At 46.9% G+C, this 24,812-nt stretch overlaps 1 protein-coding gene across 1 annotated transcript; it reads right to left on the bottom strand.

Annotated features, from left to right (window-relative positions):
• Window positions 1-5,412: 5,412 nt before the first annotated feature.
• On the bottom strand, window positions 5,413-6,879 carry LOC136471706 (xyloglucan endotransglucosylase/hydrolase protein 24-like). The gene is made up of 4 exons (XM_066469448.1): window positions 6,620-6,879; window positions 6,363-6,463; window positions 6,042-6,235; window positions 5,413-5,946 (listed from the first exon to the last, which is right to left on the bottom strand). Exons 1-4 carry the CDS (start codon window positions 6,786-6,788, stop codon window positions 5,541-5,543), a joined length of 870 nt encoding a protein of 289 aa, XP_066325545.1. The 5' UTR covers window positions 6,789-6,879; the 3' UTR covers window positions 5,413-5,540.
• Window positions 6,880-24,812: the final 17,933 nt, after the last annotated feature.

Here is a 24,812-nt window from a genome sequence, read left to right as displayed (position 1 = left end):
GTCAAGCCTTCAATCAAATGGTGACCATGGCTCTGATACCACTTGAAACATCCTAATATGGCTAGAGGGGGGGTGAATAGCCTATTTAAAAATTTACAAACCAACTAGAACAATTTGATTAGTATAACAAATAGCGAAATGCAAACTTGCTCTAGCTCTACAAGGGTTGCAAGCCACCTATCCAACAATTATAGTTGCTATGATCACTAAACACACAATTTGCTATGTCACTACTCACTAAGAGCTCTCACACTTGCTACACTAAAGAGCTCCACTAGATGAACTTAAACTATAAAGCAAGCTCTCAATTCTAGCTACACTAAAGAGCTTACTACAACTAGTTTGCAAGAATGTAAATGAGTAAGTAGGGTGATTATACCGCCGTGTAGAGGAGTGAACCAATAACAAGATGAATACTAAATCAATCACCGGGAGAATACCAAAGGGCAAGAGACAACCAATTTTTTTCCTGAGGTTCACGTGCTTGCCAGCACGCTAGTCCTCGTTGCGTCCGGTCGTTTCTAGTAAGCATCCAAAGACAATTTTTCATGATCGAACGCGTCTAGTCACCCTTGACCGGACTCACCCAGCCTTCGGTCAGTCACCCTCTTCACTATGTGCTACCACCTCAGTAGGACCAAACGTAGTCCATCAGCATCCGGTCACTAAGTGACCCAGTGTTCGGTCGAAGATCGACGCCAGCGTCTTCACTGCTTCCACTGACCAGACGTAGGACCCCAGCGTCCGGTCACTGCGTGACCAGCGTTCGGTGCACTCTATGAAATCCTGTGTTTTCTATACAGAGCGCCGGTGGAGTTTCAAACCCTTGCTCCCAAGTGCTAAACACAATGTGTATCACCTTCGTGCATGTGTGTTAGCATATTTTCACAAACATTTTCAAGAGTGTTAGCACTCCACTAGATCCTAAATGCATATGCAATGAGTTAGAGCATATAGTGGCACTTTGGTAACCGCATTTCGATACAAGTTTCACCCCTCTTAATAGTATGACTATCGAACCTAAATATGATCACACTCGCTAAGTGTCTTGATCACCGAAACAAAAATGCTCCTATCACTTATACCTTTGCCTTGAGCCTTTTGTTTTTCTTTCTCCTTTTCCAAGTCCAAGCACTTGATCATCATTATGGAATCACCATCTTTATTACATGATCTTCATTTGCTTCACCACTTGGAATAGTGCTACCTATCTCATAATCACTTTGATAAACTAGGTTAGCACTTAGGGCTTCATCAATTAACCAAAACCAAACTAGAGCTTTCAGCAGGTCGTGTCGTAGGTGAAGGCATTGATCACCTTGGTGTCGGTGATGTTGGGGAGCTCATTGCGCTTCTTGGAGAAGTGTTGGATGTACTCCTAGAGGGTCTTGTCGGCCCTCTGCCTACCGTTATGGAGGTCCCATGAGTTCCTGGGTCAAGTGTACGTACCCTGGAAGTGACCGATGAAGATGGAATGGAGGTCGCCCCAACAACGGATGTTGCTGGGCTCAAGCTGCTTGAGCCAAGCTCTAGCCAAGCTCGACAGAAGCAGAGGAAGGTAATGGACGGCGAAGTCATCATCTAACCCCCAACCTTCATGGCGAGGCAGTAGTCCTCGAGCCAATGGTTTGGGTTGGTCTCGCTGTCATACTTGGACATGTGCGTCGGTAGCCAGAACCGCCTGGATCGCCGCCACAAACGCCTGGGGGGCCGAAGTGATCTGAGACGGCGCCCCCTGCACACCACTCTAGAGTGCGGGACTACGCCTGTGTGTGGCACTTGAACTCGATGGTGTCATAGATGTCATAGCCACCGCTGACTTGGTGGTGCATGGGGGGCCGCTGTGGGGAAAGCTCACGCCTTCGCTCCCACCGAGGCTTAGCGCCCCTGGTCCGCGGACGGTCAGAGCTACTGCTAGAGGAATCACCACCGCTCCCACCTATCGGTGGGGGCATGGGCATCGAAGCGATCCCCATTGGTGGTGGTCGGCTGGGATGGCCTGACGTGACATCAGGAAGTAGAGCTCTCGGCCTGCTGCTCAAGGGCGACACGAAGAAGCCATCTCGCCTCATGCAGCCAGTTGTTGGTCTTTGGGTCCGGCATGTCGAAGATGTCCTCCAGCCGATAGGCCATGGCCACCATGTTGTAGGCTGCTCGGGGGGAGCGCAGGGTGCTAGAAGCACCCGTGCGGGCGTCGTCGTCATTACCGGGAGGCTGCGCGGCTTGTTGCCGCACAAAGTCCTACCTTTGGCGCTTAAGCTCCACCTTGGCAGCCTCGAGGTCCACTTGCAGAGCCTACAAGCAAGTGGCCTTCTCTCGAAGGTAGTTCACATGGCTATGGGGACTCTGGTTCGACGGCATGAGCTCAGGCGCCTCCTCAGCAGGAACCTCACTGTCGATGTGATAGCACATGTGCGGCGGGGTGTAGCAATTGATGTCATCGGAGTCATACTCCGGGCCGTTCCTCGAGAGGATCTTGAGGAAGGTGTGCAGCGAGGGGACGTTTGCCCCTACGGCGTCGGAGAGGATGGCGCTCTGTGGCGCCTCATGGCTGGCGAGGTGCTCTAGCTCTAGCTGGAAGGACGCCGCCGCATTCTAGATCCCGAAAGGCAGGTCCAAGAGGTAGTACCAGAAGTGGTCCGGCGATGGGAGCACCTCACCGGTGGCGATCTGGTGGTGGACGCTAGCCAGCATGTAGAACATCTGGCGGCAATCCGACACGGTAGGGTGTGGACCCAGACCGCACCTGATCTGTTGGGCCAGGACCTCGAAATCTACTCCTAGGAGGCCCAGCGATGGGGGCAGCGCCAGGAGCTCGTTGCCCACCAGCGCAGCCCCGTCGAGCGGACGAAGCTCTACATAGCAGTCGGCGATGTAGGCCAGGCTCCCAAAGTTGAGGTCCTGGCCCAGAGCGAAGGCGACGGCTATGATGAAGAACTCGCTAGGTAAATAATCACCACCGTCTGGAGCGATGCCGCTTGCTCCGATGACGAGGCGGGTGGCTCCGGCCACCATAGAGCCTGAATCGCACTTGACGCTGCCCGTTACATGGCGCGCTAGCTATCATAGGGTCAGAACCGCAGCAAGCATTGTTGTTTAAGTTGGTGTCAGAGTACGTGTCTCCGGTGGCTCGGATGGACTCAAGAACACAAGAATCATAGAGAGGACACAATGGTTTATCCTGGTTCAGGCCGATCGATGCCCAATGTTCAGCAGCTAATGATCCTTATACTCAAGAGCACCAAAAATTAGGGTGTTACAACAGAGTGTATAGGAGGAAGGAAGAGATTTGGTAGGGGGTTAGCTCGGTGCTAATCCTGAGGTTGCCTCACCATCGGTGGAGTCTTCCCCTCGTCGAAGAGGAGAAAGACGACGGGTGCAGTGGAGGAGCTCTTGGTGCTCCTCTCTCTAGGTTGCTCTGCTCTCGGTGCTGAGCAGGAGCGGATGGATGAGGAATGGAATGATCTATCTGGGATCATCCTCCCCCCTCTAGGATCCAACCTTACCCCTTATATATCGAGATAGGTCGGGTACATGATGGTTTGGGGGGTTGAGCCTATGGTCTACATGCGCCGGAGTCTAGGAGGGTCTTCCAGCAGCGCTCTGTGGACCTTGGCGATGTCATGGAGCCGAAGAATCCCTGGGCATCGTCCGGCTGCTCTGTTCTGACACTCTACGTGTCAGGCTGTGTCGGCTTGGACCGGCCTCCCCCAGGCGGACCTTCTGAGTCTTCTTGGTGGCGAAGGAGGTTGGCTCTAGGGGCTGACACGTGGGCTTGGGAGCACTCGAGCCCCTGGAGGCCGAGGGAGAACTTGTCTTCTTGTGTCACGCCCCGTGCGTGACCTTGTTGGGGGAGCGGCCAGCAAGGCCGCGCCTAAGGTGCTATGTCAAGGAGCCCCCAAGCCTCGATGGCTCGGGACATGTCGTCTTCTGCCTGGGCCTTGGTTGGTGTTGTAGGCTAGGCAGGAGCCGAGGGCCGAGCTCAGGTCTCCCGTCGATCGGGAGCTTGAGGCTCGGGCGAGCCCCCGAGCCCTGAACAGAGGCCTTGGCATGCTCGGGCTCGGGCAAGTCCCTTAGTCTGAGGGTGCGTGCGAGTGTACCCAATGGGTATAGCCCCCGAGCCCCTGGGCGATCCAGGAGGGATTGGCCAGGGGGTCTCTTTGGTCGGGAACCATGGATCCCGATGCTTAACATAACCATATGTTAGGATCTCGTCAGTTTTCATTTTGTGAGAGAACAAGTTGCATCTAGACAATTATTGGACATCAAGTTCATCAGTTCAGGAGATCAAATAGCAGGTGGTTTTAGAAAAGCTCTCCCTACTCAGCAACTTACTACATTAAGGAACAATCTCAACTTGGTCGACAGTTATGAATGATGGAGGGTGTTAGAATCTGTTATTTGTTACCTTGTATTCATCTTCCTTGTATTGTTGATCTTGGGCATCTGTAGATATGGAAGTAGAGCACTGATTGTAACCTTCTTTTTCTCTTCTTGTAATCCAAGACACCCTGTTGTACTGCCACGTCGGGGGCTCTTCCCGGCCTATAAACACGAAGCCGTGAACCCCAACGGGTATCACATTCAACCAATTTCCACAGGAAGGTCATGGAGCATGGCTTAACCATCTAAGGCGGAGAGGGCAAGAGTTTGGAGAAAACATTGAGATCTAGCAAGGGTACAATTTGGATGGAATAAGGAGCAAGAATGGTTTAGGCAAAATCAAGAGAACAATTCTTAACTCATGGAACATTAAACACTCCTTCCACTACTTCGGTGGTGACCAAAGGGTCTCAAACCACCTGAGTTTTCACCCACCTAGTTGGCCATTGTTTGACTTAAAGGGTTTGCTTACAACTAGGTTCTTGGGAACTAAACTTTACTAAGGAGGTAGATTTGGGGTATCATTAGAGCGAGTTTAGCAAAGGTTTAACAAGGGTGGTTTTTGGGTAGTTACATACATAATTGTTGTCCCATTGCAACACACAGACATAAACCTAGTGATGTAAAATTAAGACAGAGCAATAGTCTAAGAGTGCGACGGAGAGATTGCAAAGGGACATGGAGATGACAAAGATTGATAGTGGTAAGGGTTGTTCTAAGCCTTACTTGGAGGTATGTATATATAGGATACACACATTCAGTTGTTGCAAATTAACTAGGCAACATTGTTCCTCTGTGTTGATTCCTGTGCGTGATCAAGTCAAGAATATCATTTTGGATGAATTTGATTTCGGTTTGAATAATGCAATATTGTTATTCCTCTTTGGCAGCGTATGGGCATGTGCCTACAGTGCAATGTTTAATATGACTGAGTACGCCCATAAAGATCTGATTCTTCTTTAGAAAAAAAAAGAATACAAGACAAGAGTCAAAAAAGAAGCATATCAAAATGAAGTTTCATTCCATGTATGTGTAACAAATAAACAAATAAACAAACATATATAATTGTAACAGACCACTGAGACCATTTGGCCTTTCCTGGTGTCACGGCCCCAAACGACACGGGAAGGTATGCATAGCGGCTGAGTAATGGATCATCAGTACTGTGGCAGGCCGCACTCGGTTGGCTTGATGCCGTTGGTCCACCTCTTGGAGTCGTTACAGTAGTCGTAGATGGTGTAGTTTCTCTGCAGGCTCTGCATCAGCCCCCGCTGGTCGGGGCTCAGCTGGCACGCCCCGTTGTTGGGCGCCGCAGCCGCTGCCGGGCAGTTGGTACTGCAGCCGCCGTAGCCGCACTCGCAGATGTCGAGGTGGATGTTCTGGTAGTTGGCGACGAAGGGCGCCTTGGACCAGTCGGTCTTGACGCGGCCGCCCTGCGTGGCCCAGTCCTCCGCCGCCCAGATGCTGGAGTAGGCATACATGGGCCGGCTCGTCGGGTACGCCACGCCGTAGCTCTTCTGGTAGTTGCGGAACACCCGGATGGGGATGCTGTCAACGTACCACCTGCGTGTGCATTTCATGTCAATTTTTTTTTCTTGCTCGATCATAGCTCATCCTCAACGTACTACGTCGGCCGGCCAGTAGGTATGGCAGCTTACACGATCATGCAGGGGCTCCACGAGATGGTGTAGTTGTGGTAGCCGGTGGTGGGGTCGAACCAGGGCTTGAACTGGATCTCCTTGTTGCCCACGCCATTGGCGTAGATGTTGGTGTGGAAGGTGTATGGTTGGCCGCTCACGTTGCCCAGGAACTCAAAGTCGATCTCGTCATGGTTGTCTCCAACAGAGGATGCCTGAATTTTTGTTTTTATATATATAGCAGATCGATCATCATCATCATCATATGCGCGGTAAATCATGGATTGATATACACTATATATGATATGAGACTACAAATTAAAGTAGACTACTAGTGCTTACGTAGTATGTGGTGACAGTGCCGGCCGAGTTGCCTGGGACGAGCTGGATGAGGGTTGACACGGTCCCGTATATGTACTGCTTCTTTGTCCGGAGCATGCAGCCTGCAAGCCGGCCAGCAGTAGCATAAGAATCATCGGCTCATCGCGTGACCACATGTCACGCATTTTGCATCGAATAATTATGTTCATCATATATGAGAGATACATTAAAAAAAATCAAGCTAGAATCGCAGCAAGCGATATGATTCAGCACCGTACCTGAGGAGTTGCTGACCAGCGACATCGAGAGGCCGTTGCCGTCGCTCGTAAACTTGGCGTTCTGGGGCTCCCAGGGGAGGTCGCAGTCATCCCGGAAATTGGCAGCGGCAAGGCCGGCCACCGCTGCGGCCACTGCAACAAGGAGGAGGGCCGCCCTCATCCTCACCATCTGGCCCGGCCTTCTTGTTCAAATCAAAGACAACCGTGAGCTACTTAGCTCTGCCTTGATCTTGAAGATGGTTCAGAAACTGCTGAATGACTTGTGCTTCTTCTAGGCTTGATGACAAACGCAGAGGGATTGCATCTGCTTATATACTACACGCAGCATATATGTGCTAATGGCCGGTTTGCAAGTAGGAGGTTTTTGGTACGCATGTATGTGCATATAATAGGATTGTTATCATCTGCAGGTTGTACGTAGTGCTGCCAGCTTGTGTGATCTCGATGGGCTTGGAACGTACGCGCATAGTTCCTAGTCTCTGTTAGTTTTTGACATGGCTAGTAGTGCTATGCACAACGTTGCAACGTGTGGCCGTCGTTAAGGAAAGAAAGAGACGTACGCAGTAGCGGTCGCCTATTTATTTAATATAACAAGTATATATATAATTGATTGAGATCGACCAGGGGGAGAGCCTCAAATATTGTACCAATTGGCATCTTCTCCAGGTATACGAAGAAGTCCGGAATGATTATTTCTATATGCTGGTCAATTATGCATCGTTCAGATTCTTGGCTGTTTCAACTTGGGCAGTAGCTGGACGACAGACAAATCTGCCAATATATTGTTCCAGCTGTGGACTAGCTGGCGCCTTTGTGTCGTGGACACCATTTAGTTGTCGGTCGCTGATCGACATATAGGAGGGGTTAAGCATGTTTATAAGCTCATGAACTGTAGTGCCTAATGTTAGATATTTAACCTCCCCTTTTTACAACGCATATATGTGTTGCTAAAAGTTCTTTTTTTTTTGCGTTGCAAGTGTCTTTACCCACGTTTTTAGTTTGCATTGCTATAGGTGGTGTTGCATGGATCTACTACAACAGTACAACACATAAATAAGCGTTGGTAAAATGCCAAAATAAGTGTTGCTAATTTGCAATAGATATATTAGGCAACACTTCATATGAGTTGGTATTATTGATGACCATTTGCTATTTATAATATTCATATATTTTAAATATTTATATTTAAGCTTCGAACCACAACACAACCAAAGCAATATAATTCACTCGTGCAAAGCTTCACACTACTACCAAAACGATTTGTGGCAACGCCTCCCTTTCTTTGTAGGGGCGGCTCTATATTGAGCTGCCCCTACAAATGGTTGCCAAATGAGCCGTCCTTACAAATGGATTTGTAGGGGCAGCCGGTGTTATCAGCCACCCCTATAAATGGACCGATTTATAGGAGCGGCTCTATATCCAGCCGTCCCTACAAATCGGATTTGTAGGGGCGGCTCAATATTAAACCGCCCCTACAAATAGACGCCGAGTATTAAAAATTAAGCACTAAAATTCAAATTTTGTAAACAACCTTGGATGGAGAAACAACCAAAATAAAAGTTGTAGATCTCAAAAAGTTATAAAACTTTGTAGATGACAACTTTTTAATTTGAAATCATCTTGTTAAGGAAAAATACGTTTGAATTTCTAAAAATTTAAAATTTGAATTTTTTAAACGACCTCGGATAGACAAACAGTAAAAATGAAAGTTGTAGATCTTGAAAAGTTATGAAACTTTGTAGTTGATAACTTTCTCATTTGAAATCATCTTGTCATGGAAAACTACGTTCGAATTTCTCAAATTTGAAATTCAAATTTTATAAGTGACCTTGGATGGAGAAACTACAAAAATGAAAGTTATAGATCTTGAAAAGTTATAAAACTTTGTAGTTGACAATTTTTTCATTTAAATTAGTTTAGGGCCTCAAATAATCAATTTATACTCAGTTTTGTATAATATGTGAGGAACCGAAATGGATTGTAGACACAAGTGAACGTGAGGTGCAGTGGTAGAGAGGTTTGTGCACGAATCCTTCCGACGCAAAGTGTGCAAAAATCGTAAAAAAATGCTACTCCGATAGAGTGGGTGGTGTGGCTACCGGTGGGGACCTCCTCAGATTAAAAAAAATTGCTTTTTTTCCCCTTTTTCGTGAATTTTGGAAATTGAGTTGTAGGGGCGGCTCAATATCCAGCCGCCCCTACAAATCGATTTGTAGGGGCGGTCTGGGAACCGCCCCCTACAAATACATGATTTATAGAGACCCTTGCGTAGGGGTGGATGGACAAACCACCCCTACAGAGCCTCTGGAGCCGCCCCTACAAATCATATTCTACGTAGTGTCACTCATAAATATATTTTTCCATTATAAATAACAATTCAATAATACAAAGACGAGTGGTTAGCTTTGACAATCAGGTCACAATAACATCTAGAAGGGAAAATCTGACAACTAACATATCTCTGCTTGTCGAATGCTTTCATTCTACATCGGTGTCCATTCTCCAAACTAGAAAGTAAGAAAGGCCTAAATTTGCTTCAACTATATTCACTCCACATCTATATCTTGCACAGTTTTACTGAAGACTTTTCACCAATAATAGTTCCTTCCGAAGCCAAGATCTTCTCGATTGTCTCTGTAGATTTAAAAGAGCCTGACAAGATGACATATCACGAAATATTGCAGGACAACTTGTGACAAGTAGAGATATTGGAACAATAATACCACTGCACTACAAGTTAATCAACCATAAGAGGAATCAAAATAATGAGGATAAAAAAATAATAAAATTTTTGCTTTCAGATGTATTGCAATTAAGGAAGACAACAGGGGATAATGTATTATTGAAACATAGTGAGGAAGAAATATCTCACTTGATTAATACTTCAAGTCATTTTTGACACTGTAAAACTTAGTTTTTTTTTTGGAATTTTCACAGTAGAGTTTAATAAAGAAATAGAATGAATTCCTATTTTAATCAGCACATAGCTTTTTCCAGAAGTTGGTTTTGTCTGACTGCAATAAGATTTAATAATGTTTTGGTCAGTCTTAGGAATTATATGAGCTGCTATGGGCATACATGCCGATTAATGCATCATCTTGAAACCAGATTTAAATAGATGACATGTCTGTGTTTATTCCAGACCTCCAAGAGAAAGTGCAGTAACCAATAAACATGGAAAATAGTTTATATGACCTTGGCAAAACAAAATGCCTTGTTTGTTCCTGCAGTAATTAAGCTTGTAGCCCAGTTCCATCTAAGAATAATGCTGGAGTTCATAAGATATATTCCCTGTTTGCACAAGTACAAAAATCTGAATCAGTATTCAGTAGTCAAGCACTCACCTTTCACCCCTGTTTCTGCAGAGTTCCGACCAGGCAGCCCCAACAAAACCTGCGACTCTCCGCAATTCCCCGATAGCTACACAATCTCCTTTGTGTGAGACCTCAAACAATTGCTGCACAATGATTCGCGAAAAATAAACAATTACTGCACATCCACACTACGATCTGGTGAACAAATTCGAACATATGCCTTAAAGAATATACGAACAAAATTAAAAAGGTCAAGCCAAAAGAATCAGACAGAAATTAGGGATATGAAAAGCAGCTTGAACCTGTTAGATGTATATGTTGTATAGCATATTTTCTTCTTTGTGTAAGGACCTATATGCATATATGCCTAGCTCACGTACATGTTTGGGTAGTTGCCACCTGGAATACACTGAGCTCATTTTATCCTAATAACATGGTATCCGTTTGTCAGGTTAGGGTTAGGGTTACCACCGTCAAGCTACTGCCGGCCACCCGCGCGCAACCGCTCAGACGCTGCTGCGCCTTGGCCTCTCGCCCCGCAAGCCACCGTCGCTGGGCGCTCTCCCTGTGGCTCCTTTTCGCACGCGGCGGCTTCTCTCGCGGGGGCTCGTCCGCGTGCGCTCGTCGTGTGCACGCTGCCATAGCCGGTTCCTCCTCCCGTGGCTCCTACTCGCGCGCCTCTGCTCCTACGTGCGGCGGCCCGGCCGGGCGCCTCTGCTCCTCCACGAGCGCGCACGTGCCTCTAGCTGCTTCCGCGGGCGACTCCTCGCGCCTCGCGGCGGTCCGGCTCCATGAGCGCGCGCCTCCCGCTGCTCCCGCGGGCATCCGCACGAGGGACGGCTTTCCACCACATGGGCTTGCGTCTCGCACGCTAGGCCCACTGCTGCACACCTCTCTACTTCGGCGCCCGCCTGCACGCGCGTGCTCTGTTTCCTTCGGTCCCCTTCTTCTGGAAGAGTATTGGGTAAAAAATGGCATCCCCTCTGGTTTCTTCCAGTGCTGGTACCGCTCAAGTTCCACCTTGTCCAGTTCTTTTCAATGGCACCAATTATCGCGATTGGGTTCCTCATATGCGGTTGCATATGCGTGGTCTTCGACTTTGGGAGTTACTCAGGGACGAGCTACCTTGTCCAGGGCTACCTCCTCCTCCAAGCACAATGTATATGAAAGTAATTACAAGCTTGTGTAAGGGGTTGCAAACCAACGGGAAGAACAATGTTGACACGGTGATTTTTCTTCCGAGGTTCACGTGCTTGCCAACACGCTAGTCCCCGTTGTGTCGACCGCTCACTTGGTGGTTCGGCGGCTAATTGGCATTACCCGCCAAGCCCGCACGTCGGGCACCGCAAGAACCTACCCCGGTAGTCAGGGTAGCTCAATGACACGCTTTACTAGAGTTGCTCTTCGTGGTTCCCGCGGGGCTAGCACAATGCCCCTCATAAAGCCCTTCTCCGGAGCACCGCACAAGCTTCTTGCGGGCTTCGACGAAGACCACCACCAAGCCGTCTAGGAGGTGGCAACCTCCAAGAGTAACAAGCACCACCGGCTTGCAACTTGAACACCTAGTGCCACTCGATGCAACCTCATGATGCAATTGCACTAAAATCGCTCACTCACTCAATCGGATGAACACTATCAAGGTTGAGTGAGTTAGAGGGCTCCCAAGCACCACCACATTAGCCACCAAGACTCTAATGTGCTCAGCTTCCAGCCCAAGGCCAGCCAATGCTTGTATTTATAGCCCCCACGAAAATAGAGCCGTTGTATTCCTTCACTGGGCACAGCTCGGGGTGACCGGACGCTCCAGTCAGATCGACCAGACGCACCCTGCCAGCGTCCGGTCAATGGATGCACACCACGTGTCGCCTCCATTTAGCCTCAGTCGCTTGATCTCAGCGGTCAAGTGATGACCGGACGCATCACAGTGCCAAGACCGGCCGCACCTCTGTCGAGTCTGGTCATTTCCAGAGAGGTTCCATCTACGACCGGACGCGTCAGTTTGAACACAACCGGACGTAGGACCCCAGCGTCCGGTCACTTCCAGTAAGGTTCCACTCACGACCGGACGTGTCCAGTCGGTCACGATCGGACGCATCATCAGCGTCCGGTCCTTCTTCGACAGCCACGCATCACTGCTGTTCCTCACGTCACCACGTCAGCGTACGTCAGCACTGACCGGATGTAGACCTTCAGCGTCCGGTCACTCTTCGCTTTAGTGTTCGGTCACGAGACCAAGACCGCACGCTCACTGCTGCCACTGACCAGACGCAGGACCCAGCGTCCGGTCACTACATGACCAGCGTCCGGTGCACACTGTGAAACCCTGTCTTTTCTATACAGGGCACCAGTGGCACCGTCGGACTATCCGCACTCTACGGGTGGACACTCCGTCGATGAAGTTTTGAACCCTTGCTCCCAAGTGCTAAACACAATGTGTATCACCTTCCGCCTCCGTTTCTTCACCGAGTTGATCCATATCAACTCCAACTTCTTCTCCTTTGTAAATGTGCCAACACCACCAAGTGTACACCACCATGTGTATGTGTGTTAGCTTTTCACAAACATTTTCCAAAGGATTAGCCACTCAACTTGCCACGCCACTCGATCCTAGCGACGATGCAAAGTTAGATCACTCGAGTGGCACTAGATGACCGATATGTAAACAAGTTTGCCCCTCTTGATAGTACGGCCATCTATCCTAAACCCGGTCATCAACTTCTCTATGCACCAATGATCGGTGAAATGAAATGCCCTAGGTTATACCTTTGCCTTGCGCATTCCATTCCATCTCCTCAATGTTTGATGCAACACATGCACCAACCAATCACCAAATGATATGATCCACTTCATATCATCATGTGACCATATTGGTTCATCGATCTTGACTACACTTGTTTTTCACCATTGCCTTCACCCATCGGTGCCAAGTCTTGCTCAAGCTTCACCGCCACGCGGTCCATCGCTCCAAAGCCTCCAACTTGCCCTTCACGCTTGCAACCGGTCCATCAAGTCAAGTCTTGTCTTGATCTTGGTCCATCAAGTCAAGTCTTGTCTTGATCTTCTCCACCTTGATCACATGACTCAATGTCATGTCTCATGTGCAATGAGCTTCTTCATCATCACATATGTGAGCTGTAACAGAACCGACCAATTATACGAAATTAAGTAAGAAAATCATCCACCAGAGCAGACGATTGAGCAAACTTAAGCCCGTATAACCCGGTAGTCCGTGAAATCACGAAGGATTTCAAACCAACTCGTGTCCCAGCCATGATCGTAATAAGTTTAGCAGTCACCATCACATATTACATAAAAGTTGGCATCACGGATACATCAGAGTTTCAACATAGTTATTACAAAACCAGTTCAAATAAAAGTAGCGGAAGTCATTTGTTCAAACCACACACACACTCACACGGAGTTTAAATATAGTGCCAGCGAATGATCATCTCCAACAAAAGCATCAGATGAGACGTAAGGAATGACCATGCCCATGGTCCTAAGCATCACCCATCGCAGGATAAAGGTAGTTGATACAGTAGCCGTAATACATCTGCCCATCTGCAACAAGTGGGAATAAAACCCTGAGTACGAGAAGGTACTCAGCCAGACTTACCCGACATAACCAAAAATAAATGACACCAAGGATTATGAAGGGCTTTATAGTAGGGTAGCTGACTCATTTGCAAAAAGAAGCATTTTTAGCCTTTCAAGAATTTTTCGAGAAGCATTATTGCCAAGTTAATTATTATTAACCTGTCAACTAGGTTTGCACCTATACTAGAGTAAACATGTGATTAAGCAGATAATGATAACCAATGATCATTAAACAACTTCCATACTGTCATATTCATTATAACTGTCCAAGTGTTCCATAAATAATTACTACGATGAAGTAACTCAAGTCAAGTGCTCACTATCCAGGAGCGATGGTGATTCGAATCGATTCCTAACCAGCTGGTGATTTATTCCTTACACAAACCTCACTCACCCGCTAAAGTGAGATATTGATCACCGAGTCAACTTTCCAGGAATCTCGAGTTTGCCAGGAACCACATGTACCCGGGGGCCGACCGACTGCACTTTGGCCTTATCATCCCGCCCCCGTGTCCTACCACACCTGCTCCGGCACAGTGCGTTGCGGGCAATCCACTCGGCCCGAAAAATCTCCCAGCTTCGCGGTCGGAAGGTACTTTATCCGGCCAGCTAAATGTAAGGCATGCGTTCAACATGACTCGAGGCCCAACAACGGTCGGTCCTTAATCGACACAGACGGAAACACTACAGTCCAAAACTCTACAAGTCTCCGTCCGGTCTCAACTTCATTTAACACTTAGTTATACCATGACTTCATAGTCATCCAAGCAGATCCAGGTAACCACCTATAGCTCGCAGGTGACAGGAAATCACCCGACTTCTACCGGTCTAAGCCAGCTAAGCATTGACTCGACTGCGGATACCAGGGTAACAAGGATATAGTATAACAAAGGTAAGCAAGGTATAATGCAGCAATGGTTGCAAACAACTCCTGAACGTAATGCATCAATTAAAGTAAAGCATTTAATTAAATCATTGCAAACCGGGAGAAAAATGCTCCGGGGCTTGCCTCTCTCGAAGGAGCTCGGACGGTGATCGGGGCACTCCGGAAGTTCCTCAACGTCCTCCTCGTCGGCTTCTGGCACTTCCTGCTGCTGCACCTCGAGCTGCTCCTCGGGCTCCTCGGGTATGATGACTGGGTTCTCGGTTTGCGATCCTGTATGATGCAATGCGCGTAAGTGATTATGCAAACGGTGCATCGACGGAGATGAATGCCATGGATATGTTTAAATGCAAGGTAGTCAACATCATCCAAGAAACTATACTACAAGCACATGTCATCTACTGCATTCTCTTCTACTACTAATATGTTAAGTTAACCTATCTTATGAACTGCTTCAAAGATACACCAAAGCTTTACTAATTTCTTAATCACACTTAAAGCAACACTTGCTTAAACCCTAATTAATAATAGGTTTGAATAGCAACCTATATTTCTGATGCTCCTAAAAATCTGAGAAAATTACAGTAGCATAATACTACCCTAAACAGACTACCATAAAAATTTCATGGCATTTGGATAAGTAAACTATCCTACACAAAAATGACAAGCTATAGCATAAAAATGAGCATGAAATTACTTTGTACTATGAAATGTGTCAAACAACAGAATTAGTATTTTTCCGAGGTTCTTAATAGCATATAATGACTGTCCAAAAATTACCACATGCATGTTTTATACAAAGTTTGCTCTCTAGCAAAAATAACAAAAATCAGCCATTAAAGGCACTTGAACTACACCTCAATATTTTTCCACAGCACATGCATGAAACATATTTTTCCTAGGAAGTACATGACATAAGAAGATGAACAAACTTGAAATCATATTTTTCTGCAGACTATAGATTTTTCTACATATTTTTCAAGTTATCAGCAATATCCATGATTAAATAAAATCCTACAGAAAAGTATCCCAAAAATGACATGCAATAATTTTCCCAAGTAGATCTAGTGATAAGGAACCTAGCAAATTTTGTTTGAACAAATTTGGAGCAAATTTGATCACCCAACCATTTTTCAAACCATTTCAGATTTCAATTAACAAATAATAAATGGAAATCAATTCATTTAAGAAATATTGGGCCGGCCCGTGGGGAACAGCTGGCCCACGGCCACAACTGGCCTGCGCGGCCCGAGCGCGAGGGAGGGGGAGTCGGCCCAACAGGGCGTCAGCCCACGGCCTGGCTCGACCTGGCCAGCCGAGGCAGAGCGCCTTGCCGGGGCGCGCGCTGGCGCGACGGCGCGGCTCGGCCAGCGGCCGGCGGCCATCTCCGGCCACGGCAGCGCAAGCAAGCGAGCGCAGGAGGTGTGCGAGGCAATGGCGAAAGCGAGCAGGCAGCTAAGCACGGCTGAGAAGGGGAGGAAGAGGACGCTCCACGGCGGCCGAGCACGGCGGCACCATGGACGTCGGTGGCGAGGCGCGGGGAAGCTCACCCAGGGCTCGGAAGGCGGCACAAGCGAGAGCGTGAGCCGAAGGGAGGCGAGGCGGAGTTGTGGGCGCGAGCAATCGAGGAATGGCGCGGTGATGCGGGAGCTTGACGCCGGCGGAGCTGCGGGCGCGGCGAGGGCGGAGCTCGGGCGCTCGGCTCTGGAGGGGGAGGAGAGGAAGCGTGGGCGCTAGTGAGCGAGTGCGCGGGCACCAGCATGTCAAGGCGGGCGCGTGGGCGCGGTGTCAAGCCGCGGCTGCTGCGCGGCGGGCGACGCCGGCGCGGGGTCGCCACGCGGCGGGATTTCTCTGCCGCGGTCGCGGCGTGGCGCAGCAACGGGCGCGCGAGTGCGGGCGAGCGGGAGAAAGAGCCGGCGTGCTGGGCTGGGCCGAGCGAGGCGAGGCGCACGCGTGGGAGGCTGGCTGTTCCGGTTTCGGCTGACGGGCCAGAAGCGAGGCGGCGGCCCGTTAAGGAAAAATGAAGATTTTCAATTTATATTTTCAAGAAATTTTCAATACCAGTTTTTCAAATATCATTTTGAGCAAGAAAATGACATCTTTTGAAAATGGACCAAAAATGAAAGTTGATTAGAATTTAATTCCTTACAACTTTGCTTTTATGACCAAAGTCCAATTCTATCTAGATTTTAAATTATAAAGTCAAAGTTAAATTTTAACTCAAAACCCTAATTTTGGGAAATTACTTTGGAAGCAAAATTTTGAATTAATTTGAATACAAACCTTGCTCCAAAAATTGTGCTAAACAATTCTAGATGATTTACAAGCATAACCAACAGTTTCTACTCAACTAGCAAGCAAGAGTCAGAGCAAAACAACTCTAATAAGTGTATGCATCATTTACGTTTCACAAACATGTTTCGTATGTTTCGAAGTAATATTTCAGTTGTTATATGCAGGATTATGAAGGTATGATTAGGATGCTTGATGATGCACGATATGTATGATTAGCAGTGCCTAAATGCAGACATAACACCGGGGTGTTACAGCCCTCCCCCCTTATAAAAATCTCGTCCCGAGATTTGGGTTACGAACCATTTGTTATAAAAATCTTCATAAGCTTTTTGTAGATACTCTCCTGTTTCCCAAGTTGCATCTCCCTCATCATGATGATCCCATTGTATCTTGTATGTTTTCACCACACTATTCTGAGTAGCACGTTCCTTAGTGTCTAACACTCGGACTGGTTGCTCACGATACACCAAATCTGATTTGAGTTGGATACCTCGAGGTTCTATTCTTTTCTCTGGAATATGCAAACATTTCTTGAGATATGATACATGGAAAACTGGGAAAACGGTACTCATTGTCTCAGGTAACTCTAACTTGTAGGCTACCGGACCTCTTTGTTCTAGGATCTTGTAGGGTCCTACGAATCTCGCGGCAAGCTTTCTTCGGATTCCAAATCTTTTCTTCTTCATTGGCGTGACTTTCAGATAAACATAGTCACCAACTTCAAACGCAAGGGGTCTCCTTTTGTCTGCATAGCTTTTCTGACGTGATTGGGCCGCTTTCATATTCTGCTGAATAATATGAACTTTCTTCTCGGCTTCTTCTACAAAGTCAATGCCATAATACCTTCTATCTCCAGGTTCGACTCAATTCAATGGTGTTCTACATTTTCTGCCATATAAAGCTTCGAATGGGGCCATCTTGATGCTTTCTTGATAACTATTATTATAAGAAAATTCAGCTAACGGTAACCATGACTCCCATGATCCCTTGGAAGACAATACACAGGCTCTCAACATATCCTCCAAAACAGCATTTACTCGTTCAGTCTGACCATCTGTCTGAGGATGATAAGCGGTACTGCGAATCAAACTAGTTCCTAAGCCTTTGTGTAAATGTTCCCAAAAATGAGCCGTGAACTGTGAGCCTCTATCAGATATTATGGTCTTTGGTATACCATGCAACCTCACAATTTCCGCGATATACTTCTCGGCATATTGAGGTGGTCGATAATCTGTTTTGACCGGCAAGAAATGAGCGGTCTTGGTAAGACGATCCACAATTACCCAAATTGAATCATGTCCTTTTTGAGTAGTGGGCAAACCCGTGATAAAATCCATACTGATATCGTCCCACTTCCAACTAGGGACTGATAAGGGTTGCAACATACTGGCAGGTTTCATGTGAATGGCTTTCACTCGACAACATGTGTCACATCTGGCAATATATGCTGTAATTTCTTTCTTTATTTTGGTCCACCAATAACGAGATCTTAGTTCTTGATATATCTTACTACTTCCGGGATGGATAGATAGCTTAGAAAGGTGAGCTTCATCCATAAGTTTACTTCTAAGCTCTCGATCCTTGGGAACCACAAGACGGTTGTCAAACCACAACACGCCCTGTTCATCCACTTTAAAGTGTTGAGACGGCTTTTCTTTTATTTTCTCTTTGATGTGGAATATCCCCTTGTCAGTTTTCTGGCCTTCAATTATCTTACTCTCCAAAGAGCAACTAATCTGAATACTATGTAACACAGCAGGATGCATTAGATCGAACCCATCTTCAAGTAATGGCTGCACATTCAAGTAATGTGACTTTCTGCTCAAAGCATCTGCCACTACATTGGCTTTACTAGGATGATATTGCACATTCAAGTTGTAATCCTTAATCAATTCCAACCATCTACGCTGTCTCATGTTTAGCTCTGGTTGGGTAAAGATATACTTAAGACTCTTGTGATCCGTGAAAATATTGCACATATTACCAAGTAGGTAATGTCTCCAAATTTTTAGGGCGTGCACAACTGCAGCAAGTTCAAGATCATGTGTTGGATAGTTGACCTCGTGCTTTCTCAATTGACGTGATGCATAAGCTATGACTCTCCTTTCTTGCATAAGAACACAACCCAATCCAGTCTTCGATGCGTCGCAAAACACATCAAATGGTTTCTCAATATCTGGTTGTGCTAGAATAGGAGCAGTGGTCAACAGTTTCCGCAAAGTGTGGAAAGCTGCTTCACACTCTTCTGTCCACACAAACTTATGATCCTTCTAAAGGAGGCTTGTCATCGGTTTGGCGATCTTCGAGAAATCTGGTATAAAGCGACGGTAATAACCCGCTAGTCCTAAGAAACTTCTAATCTCAGGAACTGTGGTCGGTGCTTTCCAATTCATAACTTCTTGCACCTTACTTGGATCGACTGAAACTCCATTCTCTGACAGAATGTGACCAAGGAAAGGAACTTCCTTCAACCAGAATTCGCATTTGCTAAACTTAGCATACAATTGATGGTCTCTAAGTCTGGTCAAGACAGTTCTCAGATGCTCTTCGTGATCTTTCTCGTTCTCAGAATACACCAGAATGTCATCGATGAACACTACCACAAATTTATCCAATTCTGGCATGAAAACTGTATTCATCAAAAACATAAAGTATGCAGGAGCATTTGTCAAGCCAAAAGACATGACAAGATACTCGTACAACCCGTATCTAGTGGAAAATACAGTTTTTGGTATATCCTGTGGCTTAATCTTGATCTGATGATAACCGGATCTCAAATCTATTTTTGAGAACACCTTGGCCTTGGATAATTGGTCAAACAGAACATCAATATGTGGCAAGGGATATTTATTCTTGATGGTCACAGCGTTGAGTGGCCTATAATCTACGCACATTCTCAACGTGCCCTCTTTCTTCTTTTTCACAAACAAAGCGGGACATCCCCATTCAGACTTGCTTGGCCGAATAAACCCCTTTTTTGACAAATCTTCTAATTGCTTCTTTAGCTCAGCTAACTCATCTGGAGGCATCCGATAGGGTCTCCTTGAAATCGGAGCTGTTCCAGGGACTAGCTCAATTCCAAACTCAATCTCCCTATCTAGCGGAAGACCAGGTAGCTCATCCGGGAATACGTCCGGGAATTCACACACTACCGGAATCTGATGAATAGGAATGACTGCCGTAGCACATGTAACACTTATAAGGTCTGTTCTTTGAGGCAATGGTACTTGGAAAGTACCCTCACCCATGGGATCCTTAAGGGTAAGTACTCGACTTCCAGTATCTATGACTGCTCCCCAATCCTTCATCCAATTCATCCCTATAATGACATCCAAGACTAACCCAGGCATAACTATCAAGTTCACTCGGAACTTCCTGCTACCTAATTCAAGGGTTGCCCCTCGAACCATCCGGTTGGTCAAAACATCAGCCCCTGCTGAACTTATACGATAACCATAACCCAATTCTGTGCATAGTTGTTCATGTTTCTGTGCAAATGCTTGACTCATAAAAGAATGCGATGATCCAGAATCAAATAGAACAACTGCAGGGTTTTCGTTGACAGGAAACTTACCAGCAGTGACGGGCTCTCCCTCTGGGATTTCATCCACTGTTGTACTGTGCACTCTAGCATTATAAGTCTGCTGCTTCTTCTTGGGCGGGTACGGACAAAACTTCGAGAAATGACCGGGTTGATCACAGTTATAGCAGGGTCCTCTTACTGTCCCGGCAGATCCCACAGCTCCCTTAGAACTGCCTTGCACCGCAGTTGCGGCTGCTCTATTGGGCTGTACTGCCATCTTGTACGGCTTTTGAGGTCCACGGAAATTCTGGCTTCTTGGCTGAGGTGGCCTGAATCTAGCGCCAGGTGCCGATGGGCGATAAGGAGGACGACCTCCCATAGGTGCTCTAGCTTGAGACGGCCCACCTTCAAAGGCTCTCTTGCGTGTCTTGGCTGCGGTGCTGGCGTTGTTATTCTTCTCCTGCTTCAGACAGTCGCTGATGAAGTCGTTGAATCTGACGCGGTTGTTGGTACCAACATGCTTCATCATTTTTGGATTGAGACCCCTCTTAAAACTAGCTATTCTTTTAGCATCTGTGTCAACCATGTCGGGAGCATAGCGACACAAGTTGTTGAAGGCATGCAGGTATTGTGTCACGGTTTTGGTACCATGGTTCAATGTCAGAAACTCTCCCAACTTCATTTCGGTCAACCCTGGTGGAATATAGACTCCACGGAAGGCCTTAGCAAACTCTCTCCAAGAAATCTGAGCATTTGGAGGGAAGGTGGTGCGATGGTGCTTCCACCACATTCCCGCCGGTCCCTGCAATTGAAGTGCAGCATATTCCGTTTTCAGCACCTCAGTCATCCTCAACACACGGAATTTATCTTCCATCGTGTTGATCCATTCCTCAGCGTCGAGTGGCTCTGTTGCTTCCTTGAATACGGGTGGCCTGGTGTCCATGAAATCTTTGAAGCTGCTATATTGGTTTACTCCCATGCCACCGCCTTGATTGTTACCACGTTGCACGTTGTTGGCTATGGTGCGCAGAAAATCTTCCATGTTCTTCTGGGATTGTTCCGTGTTGCGCTGACTCCCAAGCAGCTGTGCGAGAAACATCTCGGGGGTAAACGGGGGAGGAGGTGGCAAATGCGGTTCATGGGGAGGCTCATTGTTGTTGCCATGGTTTCCACCACCACCACCACCGGTCCCCGCACCGTTGGCACCGGGCTCAGCGGCTTCATACGTGGTTCGGCGAGTGTTTGTCATCTGCATATTTCAGCAACAAGTAACGATTGAGTGGAGCTGTAATAATTGTGAGTGAAGGAAAAATTATGCCGTACTGAATTTACTGGAGAGAATAAATTCATGCAATAAAACAGAGGCACAACAATCGCATCCCAATTAAAACAACAGCACTTAATCAAATTACTTCAACGGCAAACATCGCGTCCATACAATCACATTGCCAGCATACATACACTGGACTTTTTATGCGTTCAGATATCGCATTCGAGAATCAAGTTCCAACCACATACCAAGTCTCATACGTTCGAAACAACATACGATGGATTACATGCCAACAAAAGAAAGGTCATCGCGACAGGACCTAGATACTAGCGCAAAGCAACTAGCCTACTCCTCGGGGCCATCGTCGGGATCGGAGACGTCACCATCGCCTCCAGGTGAAACTACAGGCTCGTTCTGGTTGTCATCATCGATGTCCATGCCAGCGGCGTTTGGGGGAGCATATGGGCCAACCCCATTGTAGAGCGCGTGAAACTCCTCGTGTAGGTTGCCGTTGTATTCCTCTAGCTCATCGACTCTCTGCAACAGAAGGTTTCTTGCGTTCCAGGCTTCATTCCTTTCCTGAACTAGCTGTCCAATCATGCGGTCTGCATTGTTGTTGGCTTGAGTCAACGTATGCACTCGCTGCATAGCTCTATCACCTCTCTCAACCGCTTGATCTCGCTGTAAGTTCATATCAGCCAACTGCTCCTGCAAGCTAGCTATAGCTCATGCCTGTCTTTTCTTCTGCTTCTTCCCTTTGAGCTTATCCTCACTACGCAAGCCAGTCAAAGTCCAGTAGGTACTCTCGAGACCTTCATATGCTCTGATGGCGGCGAACATAGCACTCATCGCCTGGTTGTCGCTAGCCTGTCCTTCAGCTGGACCTCTGACCAATGCACTTCCTTGAGGCTGAACCCAAATGGCATCACGAGGATCATCCCTAGGAAAAGTACCAGCTAAAGCTGCTGTAAGCTCACTGGGAAATATGCTCATAATGTCCCTGATGACACGGAAGGCTGCTCCCTCTGCACCCTCAGCTGGAGTGCGACCCTCAAACTCCAAATGCCAACCATCCCAATCTGGAGCATCACCGAGAGCAGGAACTGTGATCTCCACCACTGCGAGTCCATCCTCTGTTAACTGGCTCTCATTCCAAGAGTATACCGGCTCTTGACCCTCTGGGTACCCCACATCATGGAGCACTCTCCAAAGCAAGGTCGGCATTCCAAATTCGCTCAAGAAGGTGTCCATGGTGCGGTGCTCCCTCAGGGCCAATGGACGTCGAGGTGCTCTTCCTCCGGTGGACTTACGGGCGGTCTGCTTCGTGCGGGCCATCTGTAGCAAAAGTTCTTTTATTACCTCGGGGAAACATATTTTTGGTGATACAACTTTTATCAAAATGAGATAATCAATTTATAAGGGGAGGAATGCATGAGATGAATGAAATGCACCAGTAACATGATGTATGTACGTGTCGTACGTTCTCACAAACTTAGGAAATAATTAATTTCTAACGACTAATTCGGTGGCATAACAACGATCTCTCAAGTACGTAGCTAATACGTTCTACACGATAGCGTTGTTATGTACCTGCAAAAGATTCATTTCAGCCCAATTCCCAATGAATGCATAAAAGCAGTAAAGTTTTATCTACACGCTCTACACGAATCCCCAGATACGTGTACAACGGTAGTAACTACCCGAACCATCGTCCTATTGACGGCATCGCCTCAACAGACGGAAGACCCACACATGAGATACCTTTGTAAAACATGCGTAGAACATGTAATTACTCCAGCATCATATAAGCATTTACCCTAGATCGGCGGTGTATCCGATCATGCTCTCACAACTCACACTTACCGAGGCGTAGAGGCAAATGATCCATTCATTACCACTCAAACAAGTGGCACTCATACAATAGCACGCCGTATGAGCGACGAAAGAGAAATATGATGCAAGAACCCCAGTCAGTACTTAATTAAGCCACCTAAAGTCCTTAACTGGGCATAAAGGATATGATCACTGGCACACTTTATAGTTTTAAAATCACGTTTTCCAAATGCCTTTTGTTTTAAATACACTTGTGAACAGTAACACGCTAAACCATGCTCTGATACCAGCTGTAACAGAACCGACCAATTATACAAAATTAAGTAAGAAAATCATCCACCAGAGCAGACGATTGAGCAAACTTAAGCCCGTATAACCCGGTAGTCCGTGAAATCACGAAGGATTTCAAACCAACTCGTGTCCCAGCCATGATCGTAATAAGTTTAGCGGTCACCATCACATATTACATAAAAGTTGGCATCACGGATACATCAGAGTTTCAACATAGTTATTCCAAAACCAGTTCGAATAAAAGTAGCGGAAGTCATTTGTTCAAACCACACACACTCACACGGAGTTTAAATATAGTGCCAGCGAATGATCATCTCCAACAAAAGCATCAGATGAGACGTAAGGAATGACCATGCCCATGGTCCTAAGCATCACCCATCGCAGGATAAAGGTAGTTGATACAGTAGCCGTAATACATCTGCCCATCTGCAACAAGTGGGAATAAAACCCTGAGTACGAGAAGGTACTCAGCCAGACTTACCCGACATAACCAAAAATAAATGACACCAAGGATTATGAAGGGCTTTATAGTAGGGTAGCTGACTCATTTGCAAAAAGAAGCATTTTTAGCCTTTCAAGAACTTTTTGAGAAGCATTATTGCCAAGTTAATTATTATTAACCTGTCAACTAGGTTTGCACCTATACTAGAGTAAACATGTGATTAAGCAGATAATGATAACCAATGATCATTAAACAACTTCCATACTGTCATATTCATTATAACTGTCCAAGTGTTCCATAAATAATTACTACGATGAAGTAACTCAAGTCAAGTGCTCACTATCCAGGAGCGATGGCGATTCGAATCGATTCCTAACCAGCTGGTGATTTATTCCTTACACAAACCTCACTCACCCGCTAAAGTGAGATATTGATCACCGAGTCAACTTTCCAGGAATCTCGAGTTTGCCAGGAACCACATGTACCCGGGGGCCGACCGACTGCACTTTGGCCTTATCATCCCGCCCCCGTGTCCTACCACACCTGCTCCGGCACAGTGCGTTGCGGGCAATCCACTCGGCCCAAAAAATCTCCCAGCTTCGCGGTCGGAAGGTACTTTATCCGGCCAGCTAAATGTAAGGCATGCGTTCAACATGACTCGAGGCCCAACAACGGTCGGTCCTTAATCGACACAGACGGAAACACTACAGTCCAAAACTCTGCAAGTCTCCGTCCGGTCTCAACT

The sequence above is a fragment of the Miscanthus floridulus genome, chromosome 8 (assembly GCF_019320115.1).
Source record: "Miscanthus floridulus cultivar M001 chromosome 8, ASM1932011v1, whole genome shotgun sequence".
Classification (NCBI taxonomy): Eukaryota; Viridiplantae; Streptophyta; class Magnoliopsida; order Poales; family Poaceae; genus Miscanthus; species Miscanthus floridulus.
Note: the sequence above shows the minus strand (reverse complement) of the source record. Positions and strands in the feature narration are given on the sequence as shown.